At 40.4% G+C, this 26,878-nt stretch overlaps 4 protein-coding genes across 8 annotated transcripts; 2 read left to right on the top strand and 2 right to left on the bottom strand.

The window, feature by feature from the left end:
- Nucleotides 1-652: 652 nt before the first annotated feature.
- On the top strand, nucleotides 653-4,247 carry LOC126381844 (lipopolysaccharide-induced tumor necrosis factor-alpha factor homolog). The gene is made up of 3 exons (XM_050031355.1): nucleotides 653-905; nucleotides 1,748-2,042; nucleotides 3,472-4,247. The coding sequence occupies exons 1-3, from the start codon at nucleotides 893-895 to the stop codon at nucleotides 3,575-3,577; spliced, it is 414 nt and encodes a 137-aa protein (XP_049887312.1). The 5' UTR covers nucleotides 653-892; the 3' UTR covers nucleotides 3,578-4,247.
- A 131-nt stretch (nucleotides 4,248-4,378) lies between these two features.
- On the bottom strand, nucleotides 4,379-7,267 carry LOC126381846 (lipopolysaccharide-induced tumor necrosis factor-alpha factor homolog). Of its 2 annotated transcripts, none has more exons than XM_050031362.1 (3): nucleotides 6,901-7,267; nucleotides 6,230-6,422; nucleotides 4,379-4,843 (listed from the first exon to the last, which is right to left on the bottom strand). In XM_050031362.1, coding segments are annotated over exons 1-3 (309 nt in total). In that variant the 5' UTR covers nucleotides 6,902-7,267; the 3' UTR covers nucleotides 4,379-4,728. The 2 variants fall into 2 exon arrangements, with proteins under 2 accessions (XP_049887319.1, XP_049887318.1); XM_050031361.1 differs by lacking the exon at nucleotides 6,901-7,267 and adding an exon at nucleotides 6,795-6,876.
- Nucleotides 7,268-12,869: 5,602 nt separating this feature from the next.
- On the top strand, nucleotides 12,870-18,844 carry LOC126381818 (integrator complex subunit 8). The gene is made up of 9 exons (XM_050031314.1): nucleotides 12,870-13,202; nucleotides 13,672-13,881; nucleotides 14,086-14,183; nucleotides 14,552-14,682; nucleotides 14,851-16,447; nucleotides 16,620-16,782; nucleotides 17,050-17,398; nucleotides 17,541-17,784; nucleotides 18,068-18,844. Exons 1-9 carry the CDS (start codon nucleotides 13,085-13,087, stop codon nucleotides 18,305-18,307), a joined length of 3,150 nt encoding a protein of 1,049 aa, XP_049887271.1. The 5' UTR covers nucleotides 12,870-13,084; the 3' UTR covers nucleotides 18,308-18,844.
- Nucleotides 18,845-19,177: 333 nt separating this feature from the next.
- On the bottom strand, nucleotides 19,178-26,261 carry LOC126381845 (lipopolysaccharide-induced tumor necrosis factor-alpha factor homolog). Of its 4 annotated transcripts, none has more exons than XM_050031356.1 (5): nucleotides 26,132-26,261; nucleotides 25,280-25,332; nucleotides 21,998-22,108; nucleotides 20,769-20,896; nucleotides 19,178-20,334 (listed from the first exon to the last, which is right to left on the bottom strand). In XM_050031356.1, the coding sequence occupies exons 2-5, from the start codon at nucleotides 25,319-25,321 to the stop codon at nucleotides 20,238-20,240; spliced, it is 378 nt and encodes a 125-aa protein (XP_049887313.1). In that variant the 5' UTR covers nucleotides 25,322-25,332; nucleotides 26,132-26,261; the 3' UTR covers nucleotides 19,178-20,237. The 4 variants fall into 4 exon arrangements, with proteins under 4 accessions (XP_049887313.1, XP_049887314.1, XP_049887315.1 ...); XM_050031357.1 differs by having other exon boundaries at nucleotides 20,769-20,893; XM_050031358.1 differs by lacking the exon at nucleotides 25,280-25,332.
- Between the last annotated feature and the right edge of the window lie 617 nt (nucleotides 26,262-26,878).

The raw sequence follows: 26,878 nt of genomic DNA, 5'->3' as shown, positions 1-26,878 counted from the left end.
CAAACGAATCATTACAGAACTTGACGCATAGATGGCGCTAGGCACTACTCTACTTGACAGGTTTTCCCTCGGTATTTACTGTGAAGCTACAAAGTCTCCACCTATTATTCATTTCTGTAAGTATCTTGCTACACGACAAACTGTCTAGATGGAAGTTACAGATGGCCTGCAGGATGGGAACTGGCAGTGCCAGTATTCATATTTAACAATAAAGTGGTATAAACTTCATGGGTGGTCGCATTAATAGTACCGCTAGTACCTACTTATGGAGCTTACACCGCTCTTGCTATAATCGTAATGGCAGGCAATAAGCGTGTGCACGTTCCGGAGTTTTATGACCCCTTCAAATGTATCTGTCAATAGAGTATAGCGAGCGACAATTATGACTATGATAGTCGCAGGCAGGTGGCACCAGCCAACCTGTTTAGTTTGCTAAACTTATTTTATTTTAGAACTACTGTGTGATATATGTGTGCTCGTATTGTATAAACATAATGGCATTACGCATGGATAATTACGTTGTAATTAACTGGCATGGGAGAAGGTAACCACGCGATGTAAACGCGTTTGTGACGTGCACAGCGGCGGTGTCTCCCTCGCACTGGCGCGCGCGCATGCCCGCCGCGCACTGTCCCGCTCACACCCGCGTGATGTAACGTGCCGAGCGCGCTGTGCATTCACTCGCAGCGTAAACATCGCTAGATTATAACGTTAAACTTTAACTTTGCTCTCATATTGAATTATTTTAAATATATAATTTACAATAGTGCGACCAACAACATAAAGTGCTCTAATCTTCTTATATACTATTCAACTCGTGAATATTCCTACGTGGATTTCAAATATTTGACGGGGGATTAAGAAACGATTGCGAAGGTTGAATTTCGTCACAATGGACGCAACAAGTGAGTAAACTGGTTTAACTTGGAAAACAAAATGTTTTTTTTCTTATTTTCTGTTCCTTCCAATGAGAAGGCATAATTCTAATGTTTCATAGAACTATAAAGTTACGATATCAATTATTTCAATTGTTGTTTGGATGTGAAATAATTGATACCGTGTAATGAATAGGTACAACTTTTATTTAACGAAATGTATAAGCCAGAGCAGCTCCAGAGGTTGATAATAAGTGTTGTGATAATCGTAAAACAACAAATTCACGTTTACCGAATAATGTCAAGGGTCGAACAGTTCTATACTATAATTAGATCGACAAGCAACGCTATTGAAAGGGTCATCCGAAGTTTAACCATACCGAATGCCTCAATCGGGCAACGTAAACTTCGTGGGGCTAATCAAAACAGCGCGGGATCAAACTTTGTTCAAACTGTAGAATAAATCAAAACTAAAAACAAAACAATTGGCTGCTGAGTTCCTACCTACTACGTAATAAGAATAACATTAAATTCCAGGGTAGATTTATTGGTTAACAAGTTAAAAAATCAGGAAATTCCAAATGTAGATATATTTAGCCTTATCACTTTCCGTTGTTTTATAGTTATAAAGCCTCGTAAAGGTTACGCTCTGATTATTGTGTAGGTATTAGCCAGACTCGCTTTCGTTTATAGGTAATTATTTTTATAAATCAGTTTGATTAATTTAGATTTCACTATTCAAGACGTTTCTAACAACTTTTGCTTAGGTAATGTTTTTGCTGTCGTCCCTCAGATCGAACGTGCATAAAGTAATGCTAATTACTACAAATTACAACGGTGATGACTAAACGTAATAACGTTATGACTTCCAGTGGAAAACAAAATGGGTTTACCCCCACCGTATGAGCCAGCGGCGCCTAACCCTGCACCACCACCTTCGTACTTCGGAGACAACCCGCCGCCGCCGCCGGGCTTCGTGGCCCCACCTGTGGCCCCACGCACCACGGTCATCACGAGCGCGACAACGAGACCTGGGTCCACAAAACTCGGCCCTGGGCCCACAGGAACTACCTGTGCAACGTGCAACAAATCGATTGTAACTCGAGTCGAGTACGTGCCCAATAATCGAACGCATATAGTATCCGCTGCCCTATGCGTCCTCGCTGGGTGAGTTATTTCCTTTGTTCTTTGTTCATTCATATTAATCAATATACAAACAGCGGCCAACTATTTCTATAAGTAATAAGTATGACATTATTCCAAGATACACTTATTTGCGTCTTGATGACTCACAGTAATCTGGATGTGAACTTTGAGTTTAACCTAAAAACACCGCGTCGAATCTCCGGTGTCAGTTCAATCACTTACGCCTATAAAAATATCGTTCAATATACACTTCATTATATTCAATTTTGTACGGCGAATGCAAAGTTGAATGGACTTTTTTTGCTATAAATACCAAAAGCAATTGAACTGCTAATATACCTCATCATCATCAGCCAATTAACGTCCCCACTGCTGGGCCACGGGCTGGATAGGGAGATCAGGCCTTAAACCACCACGCGGGCCCAGTGCGGATTCGTGGTTATTAATTAACGACTGCTAATGCAGCCGAGACCAACGGCTTAACGTGCCTTCCGAAGCACGGAGGAGCTCGAGATGAAAACTTGTTTTTTTGTGGTTACCCATTCTATGACCGGCCTTTGCGAAAGTTGCTTAACTTCAACAATCGCAAACCGAGCGCGTTTACCGCTGCGCCATCGAGCTCTTCATATACCTATAAAAGGTAAACTATGGATCTTCTAAATTATCGTAGGTACCTACTCATATCCACGCTTTCGTACTATGCTGATGATGTTGATCTGTACAATGATAAAATTCGGTGTAATTATTTCAGTAAATAGTACCTACGACATCATACATAATGCTTAAGTTTCCTTGTATTTAATTTGAAATAATAATGTCGTGTCTAAAGATCAAAGTGAAGTACTTATCTACTTTTCAACTTAACCCTTTCATAGATATGGTAAAGATAGAGAATATCTGGACTGAACAAAACAGAACGATGACTATTTACCATAAACCAACTTCTGTGATATCATATAATAAACAAGATAATGTACGAATTATAATAACTTATCAGTCTACCATGCAGTCTCTCCGTAAAGTATTATTACAAAATGATATAACTACTATATATGTATATAACCCTGCCCGCACCTAAGGAATATACGGAAAATTCCACTTGATATTAGCTTAAAATCATAAGCTGAATCATCCCCTTCAGTATACGTTACGGTGTCACTAAGGCCAAGCGCGCACTACGAGTTTTTCGCCGCGCGGCAGAAAAAAGCAGCGGCATAATGTCGCACTGTAATTCTGTACCAAACAGTTTTAAATTGTATTGCGCGCACTTGACGACAGAGCCGCCGCAGCGGCGCAGTATTACAGTGCGACATTATGCCGCTGCTCTTTTCTGCCGCGCGGCGAAAAACTCGTAGTGCGCGCCTGGCCTAACGCCCTATATAGAAAGTACAAGACTATCAGTGAATTTGTGATGATGAATATAGATCTTTAATAAGAAAACAATTTTCAGTTGCTGTTGCGGGTGCATCGTGCCGTATTGCATGCGCTCCTGCAAGACTGCCAACCACTATTGCCCACAATGCAAGGCTTTCGTCGGCTCACACCAACCCTCCTGAACGTCTAGGCTACATATATCTTAAAGCGAATTTCTTAAGAATATACAAACCGAATCTATTTGCAAATTATGCCTGTCGAATTTAACTACCTAAAAACACACGGTTATACAGATCGCTTATCGTCAAATGACGACACCATTGAAGTTTAAATACAATCCTTATTGCTCTATGATACATGATGAATTAACCCTAAACTGGGTTTAAGACGTTTACCTAATAAGTTTAAGTCGGTCTGTCTTTTGCCTACGATTGCGACGTAGTTGCGTCCCTATTTCCCATACTCGTAAAAATTAAGATGCTTTAATGGTTTTGATGCTCACAGATAGCTAAAGAACTACTATCACAGGAAATTTGCAAACAGATTAAATTATTTTGTAATCGATCTTTTAAAATGGCTTTATTCTACGAATCTTTCTAAGTTTTTATTGAATTTAATAGTATAGGTAAGTTTATTAGGTAAAAATATAACATCGCAAGCATGGAACTGTTTCTTACTTAAGTACTATATAAATAATGTTTTAAAATCATTTTAGAATTCTCTGCTGGGTAATGTAATGAAACTAAACATAAGTGTGTACCAACTAGGTACTTAGTGATAAGAAACTGGCGTAAATCTTTAATTATGATTATATAACAAAGAGTTACTTAATAAAACACAATATTTCTGTGATATGTTTATTCTTACTATCTATGTAAATACTTCTCAAAAATATAATTATATTTACGAATACGAATTCTTAATAATATTCACATGGATGCTATTTATTTTTTAAAAAATGTACTATTTTTATATTTTTCTAGGACTAGGTATCGTTAAAAGTTATACTTACAATAATAAATGCTTAGAAATATAATATTCTTTTACTTTTACAATCAGTAAAGAGGTTACAAAATATTGTATTAAAGTTTGATCACGACAAGTTGGTGGTAAAAACTGTCGAGATAACAAAGAATGAAAGTATTACTTTAACTTTTCGTGTTTTAATAGTTATTTAGTTGGCATAAATGTTGTACTGGGTGAGAGCACTGAGACCCCTCAGAGCCCTTTTAACATTTTTTATACTTAGCGTTACTTGTACATCCTATTATGACTTACTTAGTCACGACTACATACCATTTCTTACTTCACCCATATTTTCTCCTGGTAATAATCAAATAACGGTCGTCCTCGCATACACTCCGAGGAATCTTTGACAGTTGGGGCAGTAATGCTCCACGTTTTTCCACCTTTTGGTAAAATATGGAATTAAACAGCAACACAGCCACCTGAAATGATAATAGATAACTTAATTTTTGAACACTACTGGCTACATTCGCTGGGTAAACAACCGGTGGTTATGGGGTAAATGTCAATGACTACTACATACTGTGTTCCGCTAGAAGTCGGTGAAAAAAAAAGTCTTCCAAGATTTTCAAAAATCTCCTGCGCCGTTATGTTATGTGCCTTTACAGTAAACCCCGTAATATCAATTTATACAACTACTTATATGGACACATGTTCATAGGTACTCTTATTCGGCCGGTTACGGGACTTCGAGCCTGTGGACGAAAATACTTTAATATAAAAATAAACGCGTGTCATTGACATAAATTAACGTTAACTTAACAATATTATAAATAGAATCAAATTGAGCTCATAATTAACACAGCCTTGAAAAATATGTTGAGGTTTCATTTCTTGCTTACAACACGATTGACCGAATTTACAATGAGCAAGCACACGAGCATAATGCATTTGTAAGTAATCTTCATTATGTTTGCGTAATGTTTACATAAATACACAAACGCGGAACCCAGTAGAACTGCGATTTGATTTGAGACGAAGCGAATGCTATCTACGTAGATATGCGCGCCGCGTATGGTACGGATAAAAGAAATTAATCAAGAAATTGTATTTTAACATTATTTATCACTTTATCAATATCTTCAATGATGACAGACGTATGGGGTCCGATAAATTGGTATTATGAGCCATTTTTCAGAGTCCATTCGATAGACGCGTAAATTCAGCTCTACAATCTTGTGATCGAAAATGATGAAAATCCGCCACAACTTTTTTTATTCATAACTTTACTTGAGTTGTTAATAATAACGACCAGTGCTATCTTATTTATTTACATTACTTATTTAAAAAGAAAAACGTTATCATGGTTTATACCTACCTACTTTTAAGATTTCCAAGTATGATTTCAATATTCGTTGAAGATAATAAAATGTTACAATGTTTTGAAATAAATTGTGAATACACAATACGAATAAAAATGTGAAATGACTCATTATAATTACCTAAGGAGAGTTTTATGACGCATGGAGTCATTAGAATAAATAATAGTAACAAGTGTCCCTGTTCTTGTTCCTTATAGGTACTAGATGTAGAAAGGTAGGTAGGCCGCTACTCAATTCAAATCTTTAAAACATTCTACGACCTGTCTCTAAGTCTTTACAACCTTGTCTTTACCACTTTATAACTCCATTAATAGGACTTACTAATTCAAAGAAATTAACTATGTTAAATAAGTTAGGCATTTGTACCTAGTAGATATTTTATGTATTTCAATGGCAGAGTAAACCAGATTTACCTACCTTTGCTGTGTTTGCTTTGTAGTTAACTTACAATTAAGTGGTTTAAAAAAGAATCTAAAAGTTACTCACCAGAACAGAATCCCGAGCACGAGCGCTACGACGTGTGTGGTGGTGGTGTTCCTGTAAGTGGCTCGAGTCATGACGTCTTCCTGGCAGTGAGGGCAGCGCATGCCCACCGGCTCCGATCCCACCTGCAGCAGGTCCATCTCGATAGACACTCCATTAGAACTCTGTCCGATCTGCCGGTACGCGTGCGAGTCCACTGTAACATTCACCGACACGGTCACCAACTCCGAATTTCACAAGATACCGAAACCGCATGAAATTTCGGCGCACATTTCCTAACAGACTGTCGGATTTAAGTTTTACATTTAGTGGTAATAATTTTGAGATGAAAGGAGGAGTTTTGGTAAGAACCACAAATATTTCAATAAGCTTTATATTTTAAATTCGATTTACTATTTCAACTTGTAAAGTTAATAGAACTATTGTTCAGAATGTAGAGACTCTAAAACTATGAATATCCAACTCAATATTTCTGGATAATAGGTACCTAAATAGTCTAATAAGTATAATCTAAATAATTAACTTATATTATTAAATAGTAAAAACTATAGGTAATATATCAACTTACGAATCGGTATGTGCATTGTTATGAACACTGCGAATAAAACCACTACTTTCAGATTGTATTGTTAATTAAGCAGCAAATGTCGTAGGTAAATGTTATGTAAACTTACTTGTTATCCGTGGTAATATAATGTAGGTATCCAATCAATACTAGATTACTATAAGTATACACGTCGATAAATCGACTTTACCAGTATTCTCAAAGTATTCTACTTGTAAGTACTTAGTTTAAACAGATGTTCACTGATTCTAAAGTGTATTATTGTATTGTCACGTATGTTTGCATGTTTTATAATAATAAATATTGCTCCAATATATTCAGTCTATATCAGACTCTTGAGTACGATTAACGGGTCTATGTCAACTTGTCAGCGACTTAGCTTGATAACAATGATGCGCCAATATTCTATTGGTTATCATATCAATAGATAACAGTAGGTACCTAGTTATCTATAGATTGAGTAGGTCACTAGTCACTACCACAATAAGTACCTTTTGTAGTCGTATTTTATTGTATGTATGAGGCACTTGTCGGTCGGATCACGCCCAAAATGCGTTCTTGGATGGCATTTGCAGAATGTATTACGTAGGTATATATTTATTACTATTATAAATAATATTATGCGATAATATAAAATATAAATCAAGTATTCATAATCATGATAACGTAAACACAATTTTGAATTTTGGCGCATTCCTACTTATTAATTTCTAAACGATACTGTAGTTATCTGACTCCATGCTTATATACTACTTAAGAATTCTTACTTAGCTTCGGCGGGCTTTGGCTTTGGGCTGAGAGCTTAGAGAAAAGGTTTAGAGAGCATAGTAAGAAGGTAGAGCAACAAAAATAACGTAACCACTACGTTTAGAGCAACACGGTTTTCCGTCGCCGGGGTTGAGCCTACGGTCTCGGCCGTATATTTGAACTATTTAAAATTATTAAGACTTTGGCTGAACGAACTTTGCCTTTGCTATTAGCGAGCGAAATGAAAGATGACCAACTCAGTATTAATGTATAATAAAGAGTAAAAGATCACAAAATTATAATAATGTAAAAAACCTAACTTACACCCCCGTTGCTAAGCGCCATACAATCAACAATACCTAGGCAACGGGGGTTGCCAGATCTGACGCCAACATCTCTCCCCCCTGGTAAGAACCGAAGGTCTTACCAAGCTATGGCGTCAAATCCAGCTTAGCCAGTTTGCGCGCAGGTCGCCTAAGGACCCCTGCGCTGGTCCTTACTTCCGCTACTCGCACGACGCCGTCTTTGCCAGGGAACACCCGCACAACCCTGCCGCGAGGCCAAACCCCGCGGGGCAAATTTCCGTCACAAATCATCACCAAATCCCCGACGTGTAAATTAGTAAAGGCGTTAGATGGACCTCGCGGCAAAAGATTAGGCAGGTATTCCTTTACCCAGCGCGCCCAAAACTCATCAGCGAGACGAATGGCCTTCTTCCACGCTTGCCTGCTGATCAGATCGTCATTTGAAGACTCCGGAGTGGGCAAAGAGGCAAACGACCTCAACAGGAAGTGGTTCGGCGTCAGGGCTGGCTCATCTTCATTGGCGACCGGTACGTGGGTCAGAGGCCTGGAGTTAACGATATTTTCAATCTCAGCTAAAAGAGTTACCAGGATCTCCTCTCTGGGAGCCTTTTCTCGCAGAACAACCGAAAGGCCTCTTTTGACGCTTCTCACTAAACGCTCCCAAGCCCCTCCCATTGACGGAGCTGAAGGAGGAATAAACTGCCACTCGATGTTATGAGACGCAGCAAAGTTCATAACATGAGAGTGGTCAACTGCGGCCCAAGCTTCTCTCAAAATACGGTTTGCACCAACAAAGGCCGTCCCATTGTCCGACAGGATCTTGACGGGGCATCCACGGCGAGCAATAAATCTTCGAAGAGCCATTATAGCACTGTCTGCAGTTAAACTTCCCACCACTTCGAGGTGAATCGCCCTTGTCACCAGACACGTGAACAACGCCACATAACGCTTTTCTCGGGACCTCTTCACCGTTACCTCGAGCGATGACGGCGGGCGATGGTGCTGAAGCCTCTCTGAAGGTAGATCGCCGGTGGGCGGAAGCACAGGTTGAGCCCTCTTGATACGGCAGAACTGGCACCTGGAAGCGACAAATCGGACAGTGGGCCGCAGGTGAAGGATGGCATACTTCTGGCGTAACTTGTTAACCACAGTCTCGTTGTTGCCATGCAAAGCTTTGATGTGATAATCAGAAATTAAAAGGCGTACCGTTGGGTGTCGACCATCTAAAATTATTGGATTGGTAACTTCTGATGAGACTTCGGTGACTGCACTAATCCTGCCATAAGCTCTGAGAAATCCAACATCATCCAGCCGGGGGCCAATCTTGTGTAAGCGGCTTTTCTTAGAAACAAGTTTTCCCGATTTAAAGCAAGCAAGTTCTTCAGTGAAGGCGTCTCGCTGAGTCTGCTTGAGCAGAAACTCTTCTGCGTCTCTGACGTCTCGTGCGAGCAGCGGGCGTATACCTCTACATAAAGAACTCCCCGAACGCGCCTCTTTGTCCTTCAATAACCGCGTGAATTGAAAAACCCGTGCGGTTACACGAAGTAGACGTTGCCAAGTAGAAAAATGTTCTGCGGACAAAGTAACATAATAAATATCGGGAACCTTTTCCCGAGGTCGCAGTTCTGAGTTCACCTCAGAAGAGGAAAGTTCGGATGGAGTTATTTGCGGCCAAACTTCCTCCTTATCTTTTAAAAAAGAGGGGCCATGCCACCACCTTTCCAAAGAAGATGACACAAGACGAGTAGCATCATCGGCCACATTAAAAGCCGTAGGGACCCAACGCCATTCACTGACTTGAGTGTGTTCCGCGATTTCTCCTAACCGATGACTTACAAAGGCTTTATATTTGCGGGAGTCACTCCTGATCCAGGCTAAAACTGTTTTAGAGTCGGACCAAAAAACCCTACGAGAAGCTTGGCCGCGGTGCTCACTGCAGATTGTTTGAGCAAGTCTTACACCGAGTAAAGCTGCCTGAAGCTCGAGGCGTGGAATGCTAACCGATTTTAGAGGGGCGACTCTAGATTTACTCGCAATGAGAGCGAGATGAACGGAACCGTCTTCAAACAAAAAACGCCAGTAAGCGACGCATGTATAAGCTACTTCGCTAGCGTCCGTAAAGACGTGAAGTTCTTGTGAGATGAAAGTTGATATAGACTTATACGCACGAGGTATATTAAAGGCATTAACTGACTTAATAACTGAGTCACGGTACCACTCTTCCCACTGAATACGTTCGGAAGATGGAAGAGGAATATCCCATGAGCTGACCATCCGCCACGTTCTTTGAAATAAAATCTTTCCTATTGTGACTTTAGGTTGCAGAAGTCCTAAAGGATCATAAATCCGCATAAGATCTCTAAGAACTTGACGTTTAGTGAACTTGGAAGGTAAAGGTATATTGACATCAACTTTAAAGCTAAAGGTGTCCTCTTTGGGGTTCCAATGCATACCCAGGACGCGTACATCAGGCTTAGAAACGCCTAAATTGAGGTCGACATTACCAGTGCCCTCTTTCCAAAGATGAGACGGAATGTGTTTAAGACACTCAGTAACATTGGACACCCAGGATCGCATCTCGAAGCCACACTGAGCATGAACATGAAGGATGTCAGCTGCGAGACGTGCAGCGTCTTCTGGACTAGCTCTTTGATCTTCCCTACTAACTTTTTCATCGAGCTTAATACCAATAGAGTCCAGCCGATAATACTCTTTAATAAGACTCTCCAGTTCAATGTCTGCAGAGCTGGCAGTACTAAGATGATTAACAGAATTTCCATAGAAAGAACTTCGAGGGAGGTTACCAAATAAAACCCAGCCAAGGGTGGTGCGAATTGCTGCCGGCTGCGGCGCGGTGCCTACTCTATTCTCCCTAGATAGCAATAGATGCCAATCGGAAGTACCTATTAATACTTTAGGCGTAGCCATGTCAAACACTAACTCGGTAGCGATGTCTGAAAGGTGCGGAAAGCGAGTATCCTTCACCGTGACCTCTTGCGGTCTAAGTTTTAAATGAGAAATAGCGCGAGCTTTGCGGACGGTGTAACTTTCATTACAATATCTACCGCGTATTTCGAAATCTACGAACTTAACAGGGATATTATCGCTCGTTCCTGTTATGGTTTCAATACACATATTTTCTTCAGTTCCAGAAACACCTAGCTTATTAGCTAACTCCGTATCGAGAAGGGTAACTGTGGACCCGTCGTCCAAAAGAGCAAATGTCTCTACCTCGCCCTTAGGGCCAGAAAGTATCACAGGCAATACTTTCAAAAGCACAGAAAAATCATTGCCGGACGCGCATGAATACGAAGTACTGGTGAATGTGTATAAGGTGATTCGCCTAATAAATTGACTATACTAACACAGTTTTTTACTCTGCTAGCAAAAATAGCCAACGAGTGGGAATTCCCAACTTTAGGCAAGCTTCTTATTGAAGCTAGTTCGTTAAGAACAATCTGCTTGGGGCGTGCAAATCGTGACTCTAACGAGCGCATGATAGGCTCGGGGTCAGTAGAACATAGCAATAGAGAAAGAACAGCTTCTTTAGCCTCTCCACTCAAAGCGTTACGTAGCCTGGCTATGTTCTCGTTTGCACTGAAACTAGCCTTAGTATCGTCGAATGTACGCTTAAATAATAGCCATTCAGACATATTTCCACTAAAGGAAGATAGCTGAACCTTACACTCAGACCTTTCACTAGGCTTAGCTAAAGAAACAATGGCATTAGTAAGTTTCTCAATGTCACTTACCGGGGATGTGGTATTATTACCGTAACGTTGGGGCTGAAGGTCCAGATCGTCTTTGTGTAGCTGGCATGGTAAGAAAACTGGTGCGTCAACAGCAACAGTCTCCGGCGAACCCTGCATGGCTTCGCGCACGTGCTCCATGGCTGGGGCAGCGTGCACTATAGGTGTACCCACGCTCTGTCCACACGGAAAACTCCCCAAGGGAGCCGCCGTACCAGCTGTGATCGATGCTGCTCCTGCAAAGTCACTACTCGCAACCCAGTCAGCAGTGTGACTGCTCCTGGCGCTCATCACCTCCTCCGCCTCAAGCGCCGCGACTGTCGCCTCATAGGAGGCTTCCACGGCCTCGCGCTCGGCTGCAGCGACTGCGGCTGCGGCGGCTGCTTCATTCTTAGCGATGTCCGCGAGCCGTTGCTTGCGAACTACTTCAGCAGCTTCAGCAGCTTTGACGCGAGCGGCCGTTGAGGCGCTCGACGCGGACGAGTTCGAGTGTGTTTTACTCGCTTTGCTACCCCCCAACACTTTACTGGTTTGCGATCTCGTCATCATTTTCGTAAGAAATTTACGATATGAAAAAATTTTGAATTTTGAAAAGAAACTGGTTTATAATTAAATTGCCTCGAAGGACCACGATATTAGCGAGCGAAATGAAAGATGACCAACTCAGTATTAATGTATAATAAAGAGTAAAAGATCACAAAATTATAATAATGTAAAAAACCTAACTTACACCCCCGTTGCTAAGCGCCATACAATCAACAATACCTAGGCAACGGGGGTTGCCAGATCTGACGCCAACATTTGCCTTTCCAAAGTTTAAAAAAAAACTTTTGACTTGTTTGATTGACATTTACTAGGCTTTTTGGCGGGAAACGGGAACGGGACAGTTGCTTTCTTCATTGAATGATCTAAATAATTAATACGAAGTGGTGTTTTGTGGTTAATGATCGCATTAAGTTAGTCGGAAGACATTCGCGAGTGTTATTATATTGGAGTATTCAATAAACAAAGTGTATCTGCCTATTTTCGCTTCGTGTCAGGAAGCCGCTTCATAACTCAAAAGTTTATGCGGACTTTTGAGTTAATTCGTTTGGGGTTCGGAGTAGGAGTCTACTCCGAGGGTGGGGGCTTAGGTTTCATCATCATCACCTTTCATCATTTCATTAATCATCAAGAAAAAAATACGTCAGACATGGCTGTATGGGCATAGTTCCCTTTGCCTTACCCTTCGGGGAAAACCAAAACAAAAAAAAAAAAAAATTGACATTTACTACTTGCGTTGCGCTTGCGAATGTGAACCTATAAATACAATTTGAAAAGTAAATAAAGGAATTATACAATAATATAGTGGTACTCCCTTGAGATCGGCGTGTAAGAGGACATCTTGATATTGCACAACAAAACAAAACCCAACAACAAAACCCTGTTGTAAAACGGTACCTATTATCAAATGCACTAAACGTATACCACGAATATATAGCTCAAATCCACTATGGACGTGGATTTACTAAGGCCTGGCACAGTGCCGATATCTCCAGATACAATTCTATGGTTCGAGTTCTTACTGGATCCTAATCTTCTGAAACAGCATCTCAGTAAACCAAACCCAGGTAAGATAACCTATACTGTTATTTACATATAAAAAATATTTTCCAAAGTAGAAGTCGTTTTAGTTCTATATACCTCATCATCATCAGCCCATTAATGTCCCCACTGCTGGGGCATGGGCCTTCCCGATGGATGGATAGGGAGATCGGGCCTTAAACCACCACACGGGCCCAGTGTCGATTGGTGGTTATTAACGACTGCTAATGCACCCGGGAGCAATGGCTTAACGTGTCTTCCGAAGCACGAAGGAGCTCGAGATGAAAACTTTTTTTTGTGGTCACCCATCCTATGACCGGCCTTTGCAAAAGTTGCTTAACTTCAACAATCACAGAGTATAATAAGATTTTATTATTTAACCGACTTAATAAAAAAGTAGGTTTTCAATTTGACCAAATGTTTTTAAACATATTTGCAATATAGGTATGAGTGTAGCAGCTTAGTAATTAATTGTATAGCAACCATCACTTCCAGAACCGTCACCATGTGAGCTGATAGACGAGTTTCTGTCTGTTGACCTCATGAATGATAATTCGAAACCAGCTAGTGAGCGTGTTGTGGATGTGGATGCCCCACCGAGTCCACCTTCGGCTGCTGCACCCAGTCCTCTAAAGTTTACCCGCAAACAACTAGCGCTTAAGATACTAGCTCTCAAAGTTGCTTCCACACTCAATTGGAATCTGGGTAAGGTTTGTCGTATTTGTTATCTTTATCTTGTGCAATAAAGTGTTTTGTATTTCGTAATTGTTAGCATTATAGTGAGCATTATTATATGTTCACATCTATTTTTTTAAATTGCTTTATTGGCATTTGCAATTTTTTTCTTTTTCAGTGCATTTAATGAAATATTTTGATTAATGTATGCTAAGAGAATTGTTTTATTTTTAGATATATTTGAAACTAAGATGCCTCCAGAAATCCAAACCCTGTTGATGCAAGATCTGGTTTACATGGCCACTGATGGAGCATTTGCAGCTCCACCACCAGTAAGTAATTGTTCATAAAATAAGTCTTACACCTAGGCTTAAGGCTTCAATTTATTATTGGGTTCCTGACTCTATTTATTTATTCTTTGATGTGTTATTAAAATGTTTCATCTAATAGATATAGCTAACTACATACATACCTATGCAAACACCCTATATGCCTATGTCCCTCTGCTGGCCACAAGCCTCCCCTCAATCAACCGGAAGAGGTATAGAGCATACTCCACCATGCTGTGGAGCCACCATCAAGTGCAAAACTACAATATTTTTGTCTTCAGAAGTGCAGTCTGTTGATTTATTTCCAATATTGGTTTCCTTATGGTTTCAAATATTGGTCACCACATTGAAATTACCACTTTTTTTTTCAGGAAATGCCACCAGAATTAATGCAGAAACCGCAAGTTCAGTTTGCAATGGCCCTCTATCACAGATGGATACTTAGGTTTCCAGTTAAGGCAGCGCTGTATGCCAAGTCCAACAAAATGCCCTTTATCATAATGTGAGTATCAATTTATGATGCTTGTAAAATAAAAAAAAATGTTTTGCCCAGAAACCCTATTGGGAAACTTTGTGTGAAAGCCAATCTTCAATTTTCTTTTTTTTTAATACAGTACAGTGCAATATCTACTTAAATATTGCATGAAAAATTTATTGTTATTTATTTCAGGCCTGGAATGCAACCAGATGGTGCCTACAGTCCACTGAATCACAACTTCGAAAAAATATTAAGAATGGCAGAGGCCACTAGACCACAAAGCATTCGATTCTTAGAAGAAATTTTAGCTATGTATGAACCTACGCCCAGTGCTGGTCGCCGGGAATCCAGGAAGATTAAAGTACCAGTTATGGATACTTTCGCCCACCTCACTGAAGATACAACTGATATGAATCATGACTGGAATGCTGGCGACAAACTCATCAGCCAGTATGAATTTGCCATGCAAATTCACTTTGACTTGTGTTACAACTATTTCTTCTATGGGCAACATGACTTAGCCATAAAAAATATATTGGGTTGTCGCGAGAATTGTGATCTTTTAGAAAAAGAAGTCAATTCATATGGCTATGGAACTTACAAAGAAATGCCTTGGGGAAACTTTTACTACGCAAGTATGGACAAAGATGACATACTAGGCTATATAAGAGCTCTAAACTTAGGTTCCGAAGTTTTAAATGAAGAGCCGTCGCTTTTACAAAAACTTCAAGAGTCTATTGCCAATCATTATACTGGTCTTGTAGCTGTGTTGCAGGCAGACAATTTAATTCGAGAGATACCAATGATACACAGACAGGTTGTTGAACTGGACATCCAGGGATCTGCTTCCAGTGGAGCATTTACTGTGGCAAGAGACCTTCTAAACAGAGTTTCGGCGCTGAATGCCGTCAGATACGCGTTGGAAGGTGGTCTGCCATCCACACACCCAGATTTCCTCAACAAGTTCAAAATAGTTGGAATAAAGTTCTTTGATCTCCTATTCTGGGCGTTAGCGCCAGTTCTAATGTCGGACTTGTCTGAAAAAGATTGGGAGCATTTAAGGATGTTCTTTCTTCACTTAGCAACATCACAGTGCAGACTTCCGATGGACAGAATTGACGAATACTTGAAAAAGTATGTTGGTGAAGCTGCTGAGAGTATAAGAAGAAAACTGATTACTGACGAACAATTAAATACTATCTTAAACGATCCTATTCACAGTAATGATGAAGACATGGACATTCCAAGAGAATTGCTGACTGATGAATGGGAGTCGCCGGGCTTTGACTTAAAGACTGTTCCTGAGCTAGAGATGGGAAGATTGAAGAAGTGTCTTATTGAAGCGTCAACAGCTGACGACGTGCGCATGTGCTTAGTGAAGCTGGCAATGATGTCGCCGTCGTCGCCTCTGTGGAAGTTGAATCCATCGTGGAAGCCAGCTGGGGGACTGGCGAATGCTCTAATATCGTTGCCTAGAGGGTTTCTGCAAGATTTTGGATATGTGGTATCTGGGGCGTCTCGGTCCCGCGCTGAGGCTGGTTGTGCGCGGGCCGCGTTGTCTCTACTGTCAGTGTTAGAAGGCGAGGCTCGCAGTCAACTGGGCGGCGGGTCAGACCCGGCTCTGTACCGCCTCTGTCGTCTGTTGTCGTGGGAAGTGCTGCTGCTGCAAGTGAACGTGGTGCTCAGTGAGTGGCCGCACCACCGCATCAATCTGACCGCTTTGGCAAATAAGTGCAAAGTATGCATCGCGGCCGCCACTTCTGGAGACGCTGTCGTTCCTCGCCCACAGGTAAAAATTAGCTTTTTATAACTTACCTCTCGGATACTATTTGTCTTTTGGAGGTATTGTATATTTGGAAGATGATCCAAAAAATCCACACCATCAAAACCCGTAAGTTTAATTACAGTTACGTCTATCATCAAAACTGTATACATTATTCAATTTGGTTCTCTATCGGCAGGTAGTAGAAGCATGTTGGATTTGCCTGGTGAACGCGTGTGAGTGGGAGATGACGATGCCTCCGGGCCCGCTGGGCGAAGCTCCGGCCGCCCTCTGTGCTGCTTGCTTCGAACTTCAGCGCGGGAAGGGCGCTAGGAAATTCCCCAGAGTACTTTGGGACTATGGTAAGTATAAATCTCAAAATATTTGGAGTTACATATTTATTTAACCTTGATTGTAATTAAATATTTTCGATTTCGACTAACAGTGAAGTAATAAGTAGTAAACCGGAGTCTTGAGGTTCCGCTTTTCCCTGTTCTGAGCTCTCTATTCCGTCTCAAACACTTCCAGGTCGACTCTCAATCGCATCCTGCGTTTGCCTCTGTCTCTGCGTACAAGAGGTGTCATATTTATTTCTATATAATATAATAGTTCTATATCATTTTTTCTAGCCTTATCAGTATTCGCAATCGGCACGACAGCGCCGGTGAAGCGAAACGCGGGCGGCATGGCGACCCACGGCCGCGACGCGTCCACCGCCGCCGCCGAGGCCCGCTCCAACTTCCACTCCTTCCTCGCTGCCCTACGTGAACCAGTAGCCGTCAGCGTGATGTTCTCTCTCCTCGCCAAGATATACAACATCCTCATCGACGACACTTCGCTAGAACTAGTCGTCGAATACACAAATCTGTGGCCTCAAACCATTTCTAATTTGAGCTCGTACAACTCGAAGTACGTTATAGAATTTCTCACCGATATGCTGGAGAGGAGTCTGAAGTTGTACCCGTATAACACGTCTTGGTGAGTTCATTTTCATAACCTAGGTTTTGTATGTTGAGTATAAATATTTATACACTAATACTTACATTTAAAGCACTTATTTCTACTCGTCATCGTTTTCTTGTCTAGTTTGTTTGATAACAACATGATCTCTATGTAACAGGCTCCGCCTATACGGCGACGTGGAGATGGCGTGCGGGCGCTACGGCGCGGCGCTGCGGCGCTACCTGTGCGCGCTGGCGGCGGGCTCGTGGCACTTCGCCAAGCGCGCGCCCGACGAAGGCAGCGTGGCGCGCCGCGCCGCGCGCTGCTGCCAGGCGCTGGGCGCGCCCACGCAGGCCGCCGCGCTGTGCCAGCTGCCCGACGAGCCCGACTACACCGCCGCCTTCAAGTGCCTCGCCGAGAAGGTAGCTCCACACACTTTCACCTTCCTCACCTGCCGTGTGGGCTGTAAGGTCGATGATCTACCTCATCCACTCTGGCGTCACAGATATTATTGAAAGTCGTACTTGGGTACCTAGAAAAGCTCAAGTAATTCAGCCTGCAATGTCCGAACCAAACAAGGGACAGTAGTTTCGTCAATGTCACCTTCGGGAATCGAACCCGGATCTCCCGATCGTCAGCCGATCGCTTTAACCATTAGACTGAACCACGGAGGCTATTGGAGCGTAATTTATAATTTGATTGCAGACTGGCAACGCAGCGGACGCGATGGACGCATACTACGGGTGCCTGTGGGACGGCACGCTGCTGGAGGTGGCGGTGGCGCTGCACGCGCGGCGCGGGGAGGGCGGCCGCCGCGCCCGCGCCGTCAAGGCGGCCGGCGCGCTCGAGCTCAACGCCAACAACAGCGAGGACATACAGAGAGAGGCGGCCGCCACCAGGCGCGCCCGCCTGCTGCGAGGACTCACCAACTTGTATGTCGCCTAGACAATACGCTAGTTTCCAACTAGTCAAATCAGTTACTTTTACCAAACGTCAATACTTTGAAACAGCACTGTGACGTTATAAAAAACTTACTGTCACGTTTTTCTTGATTAAAATTCATAAATAAGTTAAATAGAAAAAAGAAAATGTTTACGTCAGTCTAGATCTGTCTTTATTTAGTAATCAGAATTTATCTTTGCCCTAGGGTACTACCCAATAGTTATAGAGCAGTAAATCTATGCTCCGCATATACAATTTCGAATATTTGCAGAGTATTTGCACTCTACAAGTTAACAGATACTCTTAGGTGTTTGTGATTTTGTGTGATACAATGACTTAATATTGATGAACAAGATTGTAATGAGTGTATGAAACTCACGCAGTATTTATAACCAGCTGTCACGGGAAGAATACAGCAAGATAAGACAATAGTGATAAAGTGAGTATAACTGAGTTTATGCAACTGCTTCTTTATAGTTACGAGAAAAAGTGTGTATAAAATATTTTGTAATTAAAACTATTTCTTTAAGTATCCAAAAAGCTTATTTTATTTACCTAAACTTTATATTAGAAATTGGCCCCGATTCCTGCAGACATCTCTTAATTTTACTTTAAGTTATACCTGTCATTTTCTTATCCGCCGAAAAGGAAAGGGACGGATGATTGACAGCTCTTAATTTTAGGAAGAATGAGTAAATAAATGAATAACCCGGGCGAATTTTTAGACGGTTGTTTTAGATTTGTGCTTAAAATTGACGTGTGTTCCATAAATTTTATGCTTGTCGATTACCCGTCCCTTTCCTTTTCGGCGGATAAGAAAATGACAGATATAACCTAAAATAAAATTAGATGGTATTTACAGAAATTAGCACCATTGTATTTAGACTTAAAATAAGAATAAACAAACTAAATCTAAAGTAAAATAAATGCATGCATGCAATGCATATGCAAAACTATTGTACGCATAGTACATAAAATATAGATCAGTCGTTAGTGTCGTTACGTTTATTTCGGGGTAGAAATATTAGCGCGACAACTGGGAGGTGAAAAAGGGCGCATCGAAGCAATGCATCTAAAAAGCAATATTGCAATTTGACGTTGGTGCATATATAAGTGCGCAATGCAAACAAATATCAAATAGCAATATTGCTTTTTAGGTGAATTGCTTTAATGTGCCCTTTGTAACCCCCTGGACTATGCAGCCAGTAATCATGGTCAACCTTATATTATCAACAATTATCCTAAGTAACTATGGCACTTTCATCGCAATATTTCCTCCTGTTCAATCACCTCACTATCAAAGCCATTCAATATGGGTTTTTTGTTAGGACTGAACTCACATGACTGTAGATCAGTAACAAACACCCATGGAAGCACCAACAATCTACAAATACTAGAGTTGTAATAAAAAAATTATATCATTTAGGTTTTAGGGGTATCTATGCGCGAGCACATAAATAGTGGCAGACATGAACATTTTTTTAGCTGTATTTATTTTAGCTTGACACTAAGTAACTTTTAGACTAGCTTGCATAGCTGACGCTCCATTCATGCTCCATCGACGTGCCATAGTAGTGTGCAGACTGCAAACAGTAACATAAACACCAATGCTGCAAACTGTGCAACCTCTATGGGAAATTCTGTCAGCTATGCGAGCTAAGCTAAACTAACTTAGCTCTACCTGACACATATTGGAAGTGAAAGATCTATCTACATTTTTGGATCGGGTGTTGGAAATGCCACATTGATTCAATTATATTTGACATTTGTTGCAATAATGGCGCATTGCGCGTTTACTTATATATGCGCAAATGTCAAATTGCAATATTACTTTATAGATGAATTGCTTCAATGTAGCCATTTCAAACTATAATATTACTAAAATAGAAAATATAAATGTAAGTAGATAAGAAAGAAGAAATACGTGAAATGTTCACTTCTCGTAAGTGCCGAGGTAACGTTGACAGTTGGGGCAGAAATGGTCGGTGTTCTTGGCAGAATTCGAACAGTATCCAATGCAGCAGCAACAACTGAAATACACAAAGAGGAGAAAAATCATTATCAATACATCCAGTAAACGAGCTTCCTGTACTGACCGAGAGATAACAGAGGAAGCGTTTGAAATACGTTTTTACTAGTAATCTAATGAATAGTACCGACAAGTGTAAAAATAAGTATATTTTTACAATTACACAGAACCATAATCCGCAGCACGTGAAGCAGTCGGTCCCGGTTACTACTTAAGTAAGTAGGTAACTATTACATAATGTAGTAGTTGGTACATAAGCCATGTCAGGGGTAATTTGCGGCTCAATAAGTATTCCAGGGTTGATGAGGTCATTCTAATGTCCAAGGTGTAATGACCAATTTATATTACAATTTATGACGAAAATACGTGATCGGAAATATCTCCTTTTTTTATTTTACAAGAAATCCTGCTATGTGATGACCCACATCTACGTACCATATCAAACAGTAGAGTAGCGCGGTGATATGTGTCCTAGTGGTGGTAGTGTACTTGATAGCAGTCATGACTGACGCGTGGCAGAACGGACACGTCGTTACTGTGTTCTCTGGACCCAGGAGAACCTTCTACAATAGATCAACACAACTAGATAAGTGTTATGCTTAAGTGATAAGTGTTAGAAGAAATGTTATGCTATTAGGACATTACCTACAGGCTGATCACCCGATTGTCCGAAAGTAAGATCCGTGCTTCGGAAGGCACGTTAAGCCGTTGGTCCCGGTTACTGCTTACTGATGTAAATAAGTAGTGGTTACATGAGTCATGTCAGGGCCTTTGGCGGCTCAATAGTAACCCTGACACCAGGGTCGATGAAGTTGGTAATCCACCTCACAACCCACACGAGAGAAGAAGGATATGGTGCCCGCAATACATAGACGCGACGTTTATCAAAAAAAACGTAGAATGTTACGTTTAATATAGGTACCTACTTATAATAAATAAAAGTATAATCTTTATTTGATGCCAGTCCCATATTTTACTATTATTTATTGATTAAATCTTAATACTAAATATACAATTTATCAATGCTCTGCAAAACTGTTTAAACGTTTGTGTGCAGGAAAGAGTCTCTAGTAATAACTTGTAATTATATCTAATAGTAATATGTAGAACTACAAAAGCTTCGTACCTGAAAGTATACGACAGAATTTGTTTGTTTACCTTACAGGCTAGGTTTTTAATGTTTCAGTTTATAAATATAGTTATTAATATTTTGTAAAATTCAAAAATGTTATGGTTTAAAACATCGGCAGGACGTTTATTGGTAAACATGCGAATAAATCTAGGTAGGTAAGAAGAAATCTGCTTACCTAGAGAGAAAGGATTTGCTTAGAAGAGGACGTAGTATGTATTTATTATACGTTATTATATTATAACATATAGTAGAGGTGAATCCTCTTATAGTAATTTTCAGTTCAGATAAAGGAAATTACAAAATATATATATTATGGAAGTATTTTTTCCCGTCCCTAACAAAACGCTGACCCGGATATTCGTGGATATAGCATTTTAATTAGAAGCAATTTTTCGCTTAGTTTTTGTGATCCGACGGAAATTAACTCCGAAAAATTGGTTCCACTAGTAGGTAGTAATTCCTATATTAATTACGTAGTATACCTACTAGGTATAGAGTCAAGGTTGTTTTGGTGCAATAGAATACGTCTTACCGGGCCTGTGGCTATAGTCTGCGCAGGCGCCGAGAGAGGGAATGGAGCAGATGGGCCCATTATTGGAGTAGATTGGCCCATCGAGTTGTTGGTGTTGCTATCCTTCATAGGCTGTAAAAAAATAAATAATATTTTTATGCGAGTATGCTTATCTTATAGACAAATAAGTAGGTAGGTATATGAATCTTGTGACAATAATTATAAGCACTAGGTAGGTATAAAATGTATGGCGAAATCGTGGCCCCCCACCGATGACCTGCATATTACTCTGCCTGATCCCAAAGCCCGAGAACGTGACCTTGAATTATCGGCGCGATGGATTGGCAAGTCTAATAAGCGCTTATAAGTAGGTAAACGCTAACATACATAAAGTCACGCCTATTTCCCACCGGGGTAAGAGGAGACTATGGAATTCCATTTGCTTCGATCTTGACACACTCATCAACAACGCTCACTCATTGGTTCAACGAGCAAAGTACCAAGGTACACATCGTAGGTACGATGGAATACACATGGAGTCAGCGCCGCCGGTGGCGTTCCGGGCCGGGATTTTTTGTAAGTAATAGGTATTTGAGTTTGTATACATGCGTTCACACAAATCCCCCGCTCCCGCATTCCGGCAGACCATTAAGAATCTATACAGTATCTCTACATCTTCATCTATCATCTTCAATCAGGTGATTAGTACGTATCATAAAGGTTTTTTTCTATCAATTTAATGTACTTATACGGTTTGTTTCAGATACCATTAACTACTTGCATGGACGAATGGCTCTCACCCGATATAAAATTTTAAACCACAGGTCTAAGAGTGCTCAGTTAGTCTTGAACGTCGGCTCAGGTCGATTATACGTATTGAAAGAATCAATCGACTCTATTGTGCCGATAGCGATAAGCGCTTCTTCTCTCGTGTGAGTTGTGAGGTGGATTACCAACCTCATCAATCCTGATGTCAGGGTTACTCTTTAGCCGCCAAAGGCCCCTGAGATGGCACATGTAACGAACTCACTTACATCAGTAAGTAGTAACCGGGACCAACGACTTAACGTTCCTTCTGAAGCACGGATCCTCTTACTTTCAGACAATCAGGTGATCAGCCTGTAATGTCCTAACCAAACTAGGGATGACAAAGTAATTTTTGTGATATGTCTCCACCGGGATTCGAAACCGGGGCCTCCGGATCGTGAGACCACCGCGCAACCACTAGACCACAGAGGCCGTTAGCAAGCGGAAATAATACCTACCTACTCGCTTGAACTATTACTACAAAGACTACACTATACCGTGCCTAATCATTCGTCGTCGCTGCTTATGCTGTAGCTACATATTTACATTGGCCCCTTTGATAGGAGTAGGTAAGTACCTACCTCATATATCTAAAGACAATGTCGTAAGTTCCTACTAATAAACAAATATAAACCGACCCTAAAATTGAATGCAAGCTTTGTTACTAAGTGCTGCATTCCAGAGATTCGAAGTGTAAAAAATGGGACACGTACAGTCATGAGCAATATCATGTACCCACTTTAGAACTCTGTCGCACTATCATATTTGACATTTAATGAGACTTACAGTTTAATTCGTCAAAAAAGTTAATGTGACATGGTTTCAAAGTGTATACATATACTTTCAAAGTGTATAGTACTCGTGACCGTACCTAGTCTTTTAGTAGTTTTCTTATACCACAGAATAAGGAACAATAATAGGTATACTACGCTTAATACAATAAGTGGCGCGTGCATTTCGACCTTTTTGCTACTTGTACAGACAGATTTTGAAGACGGTTTTTTTATATTACTCCTCAAGTAGGTAACGTAGTACCTAAATGGAATTCTGTGGTCTGTGCCTGCCCCAGCGGGACATAGGCGTGATCATATGGACGTGTAAATAACCAGGCACCGTTTTCCAATTGTACGCTCTACTAAACCGATTTTGATGGAACTTGCACTATATATTGAATGATAAAAAAAAATGCAATTAATAAAAAATACTTCTAACGGTTTCATGTTGCGCTGATAAGGGCTTCCTTCTACAAAACTTCAAAATGAACGTTTTGAGTTTATTGTTTTTTCCATAAGAATGTTTTTGACCGTAACTTTAAAGCTGTTAATCCAATTTAGATGAAATTTTCACTATTCCCGAATTTGGACAATACTTAAAGTAAGGAGGGTGCATTAGTAAGTAGTTTCACCCGTAAACTTTAGTAGGCTTAGTACCTAATAGATCATATTACTGTAAGCGCGGCACTCTAAAATGTGGTTTACAATAGGTAAGTATAGGTAGGTACTAAAAAAAGAATACTCACGGCTATATATCAATTGGAGTAGCCAGAGTACATCCATCGCAAGATTAACTAAGGTACAGGTAGGTATATGTCATCATCATCATCAATTTAGAGCCACGCTCTTGTCGGTGCAGCATTTTCCATGCTACTTTTTAAGGGAAAAATAGGGCAGTGGTTTCCCTCCTGCCTTATGTTCCGCAGTACTCTGTCTGACGCAAGTGGGATGGCGCCCAGAGTAGTCTATTACAAAGCCATACTAGGAATCTAGGTATATGTACTGTACAAAAAAGAAATCTTAAAAACCACGACGCGACGGTTTAGTAACATATTATGACGTCAGCGATCATCAGGTAGATACTTTACCACCATATCGAGCATACAAAGGACCAAGCATGTGCGCGTGCACATTTATACCCACTGTCAGTTCCTTCCTGGAATTTATAGGGTTTGTTATGAAGTTTTTTATTCGTATGTACGTTCGGCGGGAATGATAAGCAGCATAGTAGGTACCTACTGTTAGATCATATCGACTGATACATCACTATGCTAATGAACGTCACAACACTAGTCTTACTGCGCTAATGCTTACCAGTCATTGAAGCTATTGTAAAATGCTATCGTTATTGAAATATAATCACTAATTGTACTGAACTAGCCGTTCTGTTTAATATGTACCTACTAAGTACCTACTTATTAACTCAGTTTTCAAACTTTTATTAATACCAGCTCTTGTAACCACATACCTATGTAGCTAAGTATGAACGTTTGGTTTGAAATGTATGTACATTTCAAATTTAAAAAAAGTAAAAAATACTGAACTAACTTAGATAATGGGAATACGCCTTACGTTTTTTGGCAGTTGCTGACACCCTCTGGGCCTTTTGCCCTTATAGTTTTTATTCAGAGTTTTTATGCAATTTTGTGAGAGAGATAGCGCTATACTAGCTCGTCTCAGTAAACACACGTAAAGCAACAAACAAAAACACGTGTAAACTCACCAGAGTTTCAGGCGGGTAGAGTGGCACTGACTCCGAATGCATTTTGTTGGTACCTTTTAAACAAAATTAATTGATGATCCGTAAGTTTATAACGAATAAAAAATACCATCAGATGACCAAATCAAGACTTATTAAATATAGTTTTGAAATGTTGTTGACCTCGGAATCTCGGATTTATTCAGATACCTACCTACCTATCCAAATGCACGACGGAACACACACACATACACACATACACAACACAAGTTATCCGAAATATCTACAGTCTATCTAGGTATGTCGGTACCTATAAGAACACACTCATGCACTATATTCACTGTTTCGAGCTATTTTTGTCCTTACGGTAGCCAAATTCCTACTTAAAATACAATAAGGACCTACCTACCTAAGTATCTAACATTACAAAAATAAAACTAGGTAGATAGGTAGGTACCTAAGTGTACTTACCTATCACGGGATCCTGAGATTAAATTTTAATTATGTTTGAGGTAGATAGTAGGTACCTATCTAGGAACCTAACTCAAAGCGTTGGTCTCTCGTTCATGAAGTACTTTGGTAGCTCATACATTACAATACGAATAAAAAATTGTCACGAATAAGCTCTAACGAAAGAACTTGAGAGAGAAGCACATCAAAATAATAATAAGTAGGTAGGTACCTACCAACCTAATAATAATTAAGCAATCAAAAATATCACACTTGCATGCAACAAACGGTCAACTTTGAAATGTTAAGACAAGTAGGTAGTTGTTTTGAAATGATAGAATATAGGTACCTAGTAGTAGGTAGGTAACTAACCATGATTGAAAGATGTGTAATAAACATAAAAGTTATATTAGGTATTAAACTTACCTTTTTAAGTTTGAAACGATGATGAAAATGTTTATAATAATTTATACTGTTCTATGAATGTTCAACCCGTCGTTCACTTCCCGACACGTATTTCGTATAGGACGCTCTTTGCGAGAATGAGTGAGAGCCGTGAGAGGGAGGAGAGATCAACAAACCGAACGTTTGAACCTCAGAACAATAACTAAAGCATAGAAGGAAGGCTAAAATAGCAACAGAACTCTATAATTCTGCTCTACTTTATCTTACGGAACCGGCGTAATGTTAGACAAAGACGCATATACAAAAATTGTTTCGTAATTTCGTAGGTTGTCACAAGTTTTTCATTGCCTAGCGTTGGGTTTCACTTTAGTAATATGTCGATAAAATTAAATTTACTTACAATTAATGTCGATATTTTTTTTTACCAAAATTTCTTTTTGTAGGATGCAATTATCTTCTTCTTGATGAAAGGAGACTCTGTCTCTGATAGGTAAGTATCTAACCATTTTTGGATTATATTGTCTGGTTTATATTAGTTTGGAGCTGCAGCTCACATTCAGGAAGGAAAGAAAATAGCCAACTGTTATCGTTTCATCGGTAAGTATTTTGTAATATTCGAATTTATTTATGATGTCATCCGCCGTGCACTGGTGTCGATCGACGTGCCGTGCAAATTGGAACCGCCGCCGCCGGGTCTAAGCCGCACAGACGGTAAGAGGCCCGATGGGGTCACGCCATAGACATAGAAAAGAGTATGGACTGGAAATA

Source organism: Pectinophora gossypiella, chromosome 3, assembly GCF_024362695.1.
Source record: "Pectinophora gossypiella chromosome 3, ilPecGoss1.1, whole genome shotgun sequence".
Taxonomy (NCBI): Eukaryota; Metazoa; Arthropoda; class Insecta; order Lepidoptera; family Gelechiidae; genus Pectinophora; species Pectinophora gossypiella.
Note: the sequence above shows the minus strand (reverse complement) of the source record. Positions and strands in the feature narration are given on the sequence as shown.

Excerpts from the sequence above, each read along its gene's own strand:
- LOC126381844 (XM_050031355.1), top strand. Across the intron at positions 2,043-3,471 it reads GCCCTATGCGTCCTCGCTGG|TTGCTGTTGCGGGTGCATCG; the intron begins GTGAGTTATTTC and ends AACAATTTTCAG.
- LOC126381846 (XM_050031361.1), bottom strand. Across the intron at positions 4,844-6,229 it reads GTGCTCGGGATTCTGTTCTG|GTGGCTGTGTTGCTGTTTAA; the intron begins GTGAGTAACTTT and ends TTATCATTTCAG.
- LOC126381818 (XM_050031314.1), top strand. The coding sequence starts at position 13,085 with ATGGACGTGGATTTACTAAGGCCTGGCACAGTGCCGATATCTCCAGAT. Across the intron at positions 13,203-13,671 it reads TCTCAGTAAACCAAACCCAG|AACCGTCACCATGTGAGCTG; the intron begins GTAAGATAACCT and ends CATCACTTCCAG. Across the intron at positions 16,448-16,619 it reads CTGTCGTTCCTCGCCCACAG|GTAGTAGAAGCATGTTGGAT; the intron begins GTAAAAATTAGC and ends CTCTATCGGCAG.
- LOC126381845 (XM_050031356.1), bottom strand. The coding sequence starts at position 25,321 with ATGCATTCGGAGTCAGTGCCACTCTACCCGCCTGAAACTCTG. Across the intron at positions 22,109-25,279 it reads TCTACCCGCCTGAAACTCTG|CCTATGAAGGATAGCAACAC; the intron begins GTGAGTTTACAC and ends ATTTTTTTACAG. Across the intron at positions 20,335-20,768 it reads CTACTCTACTGTTTGATATG|TTGTTGCTGCTGCATTGGAT; the intron begins GTACGTAGATGT and ends TGTGTATTTCAG.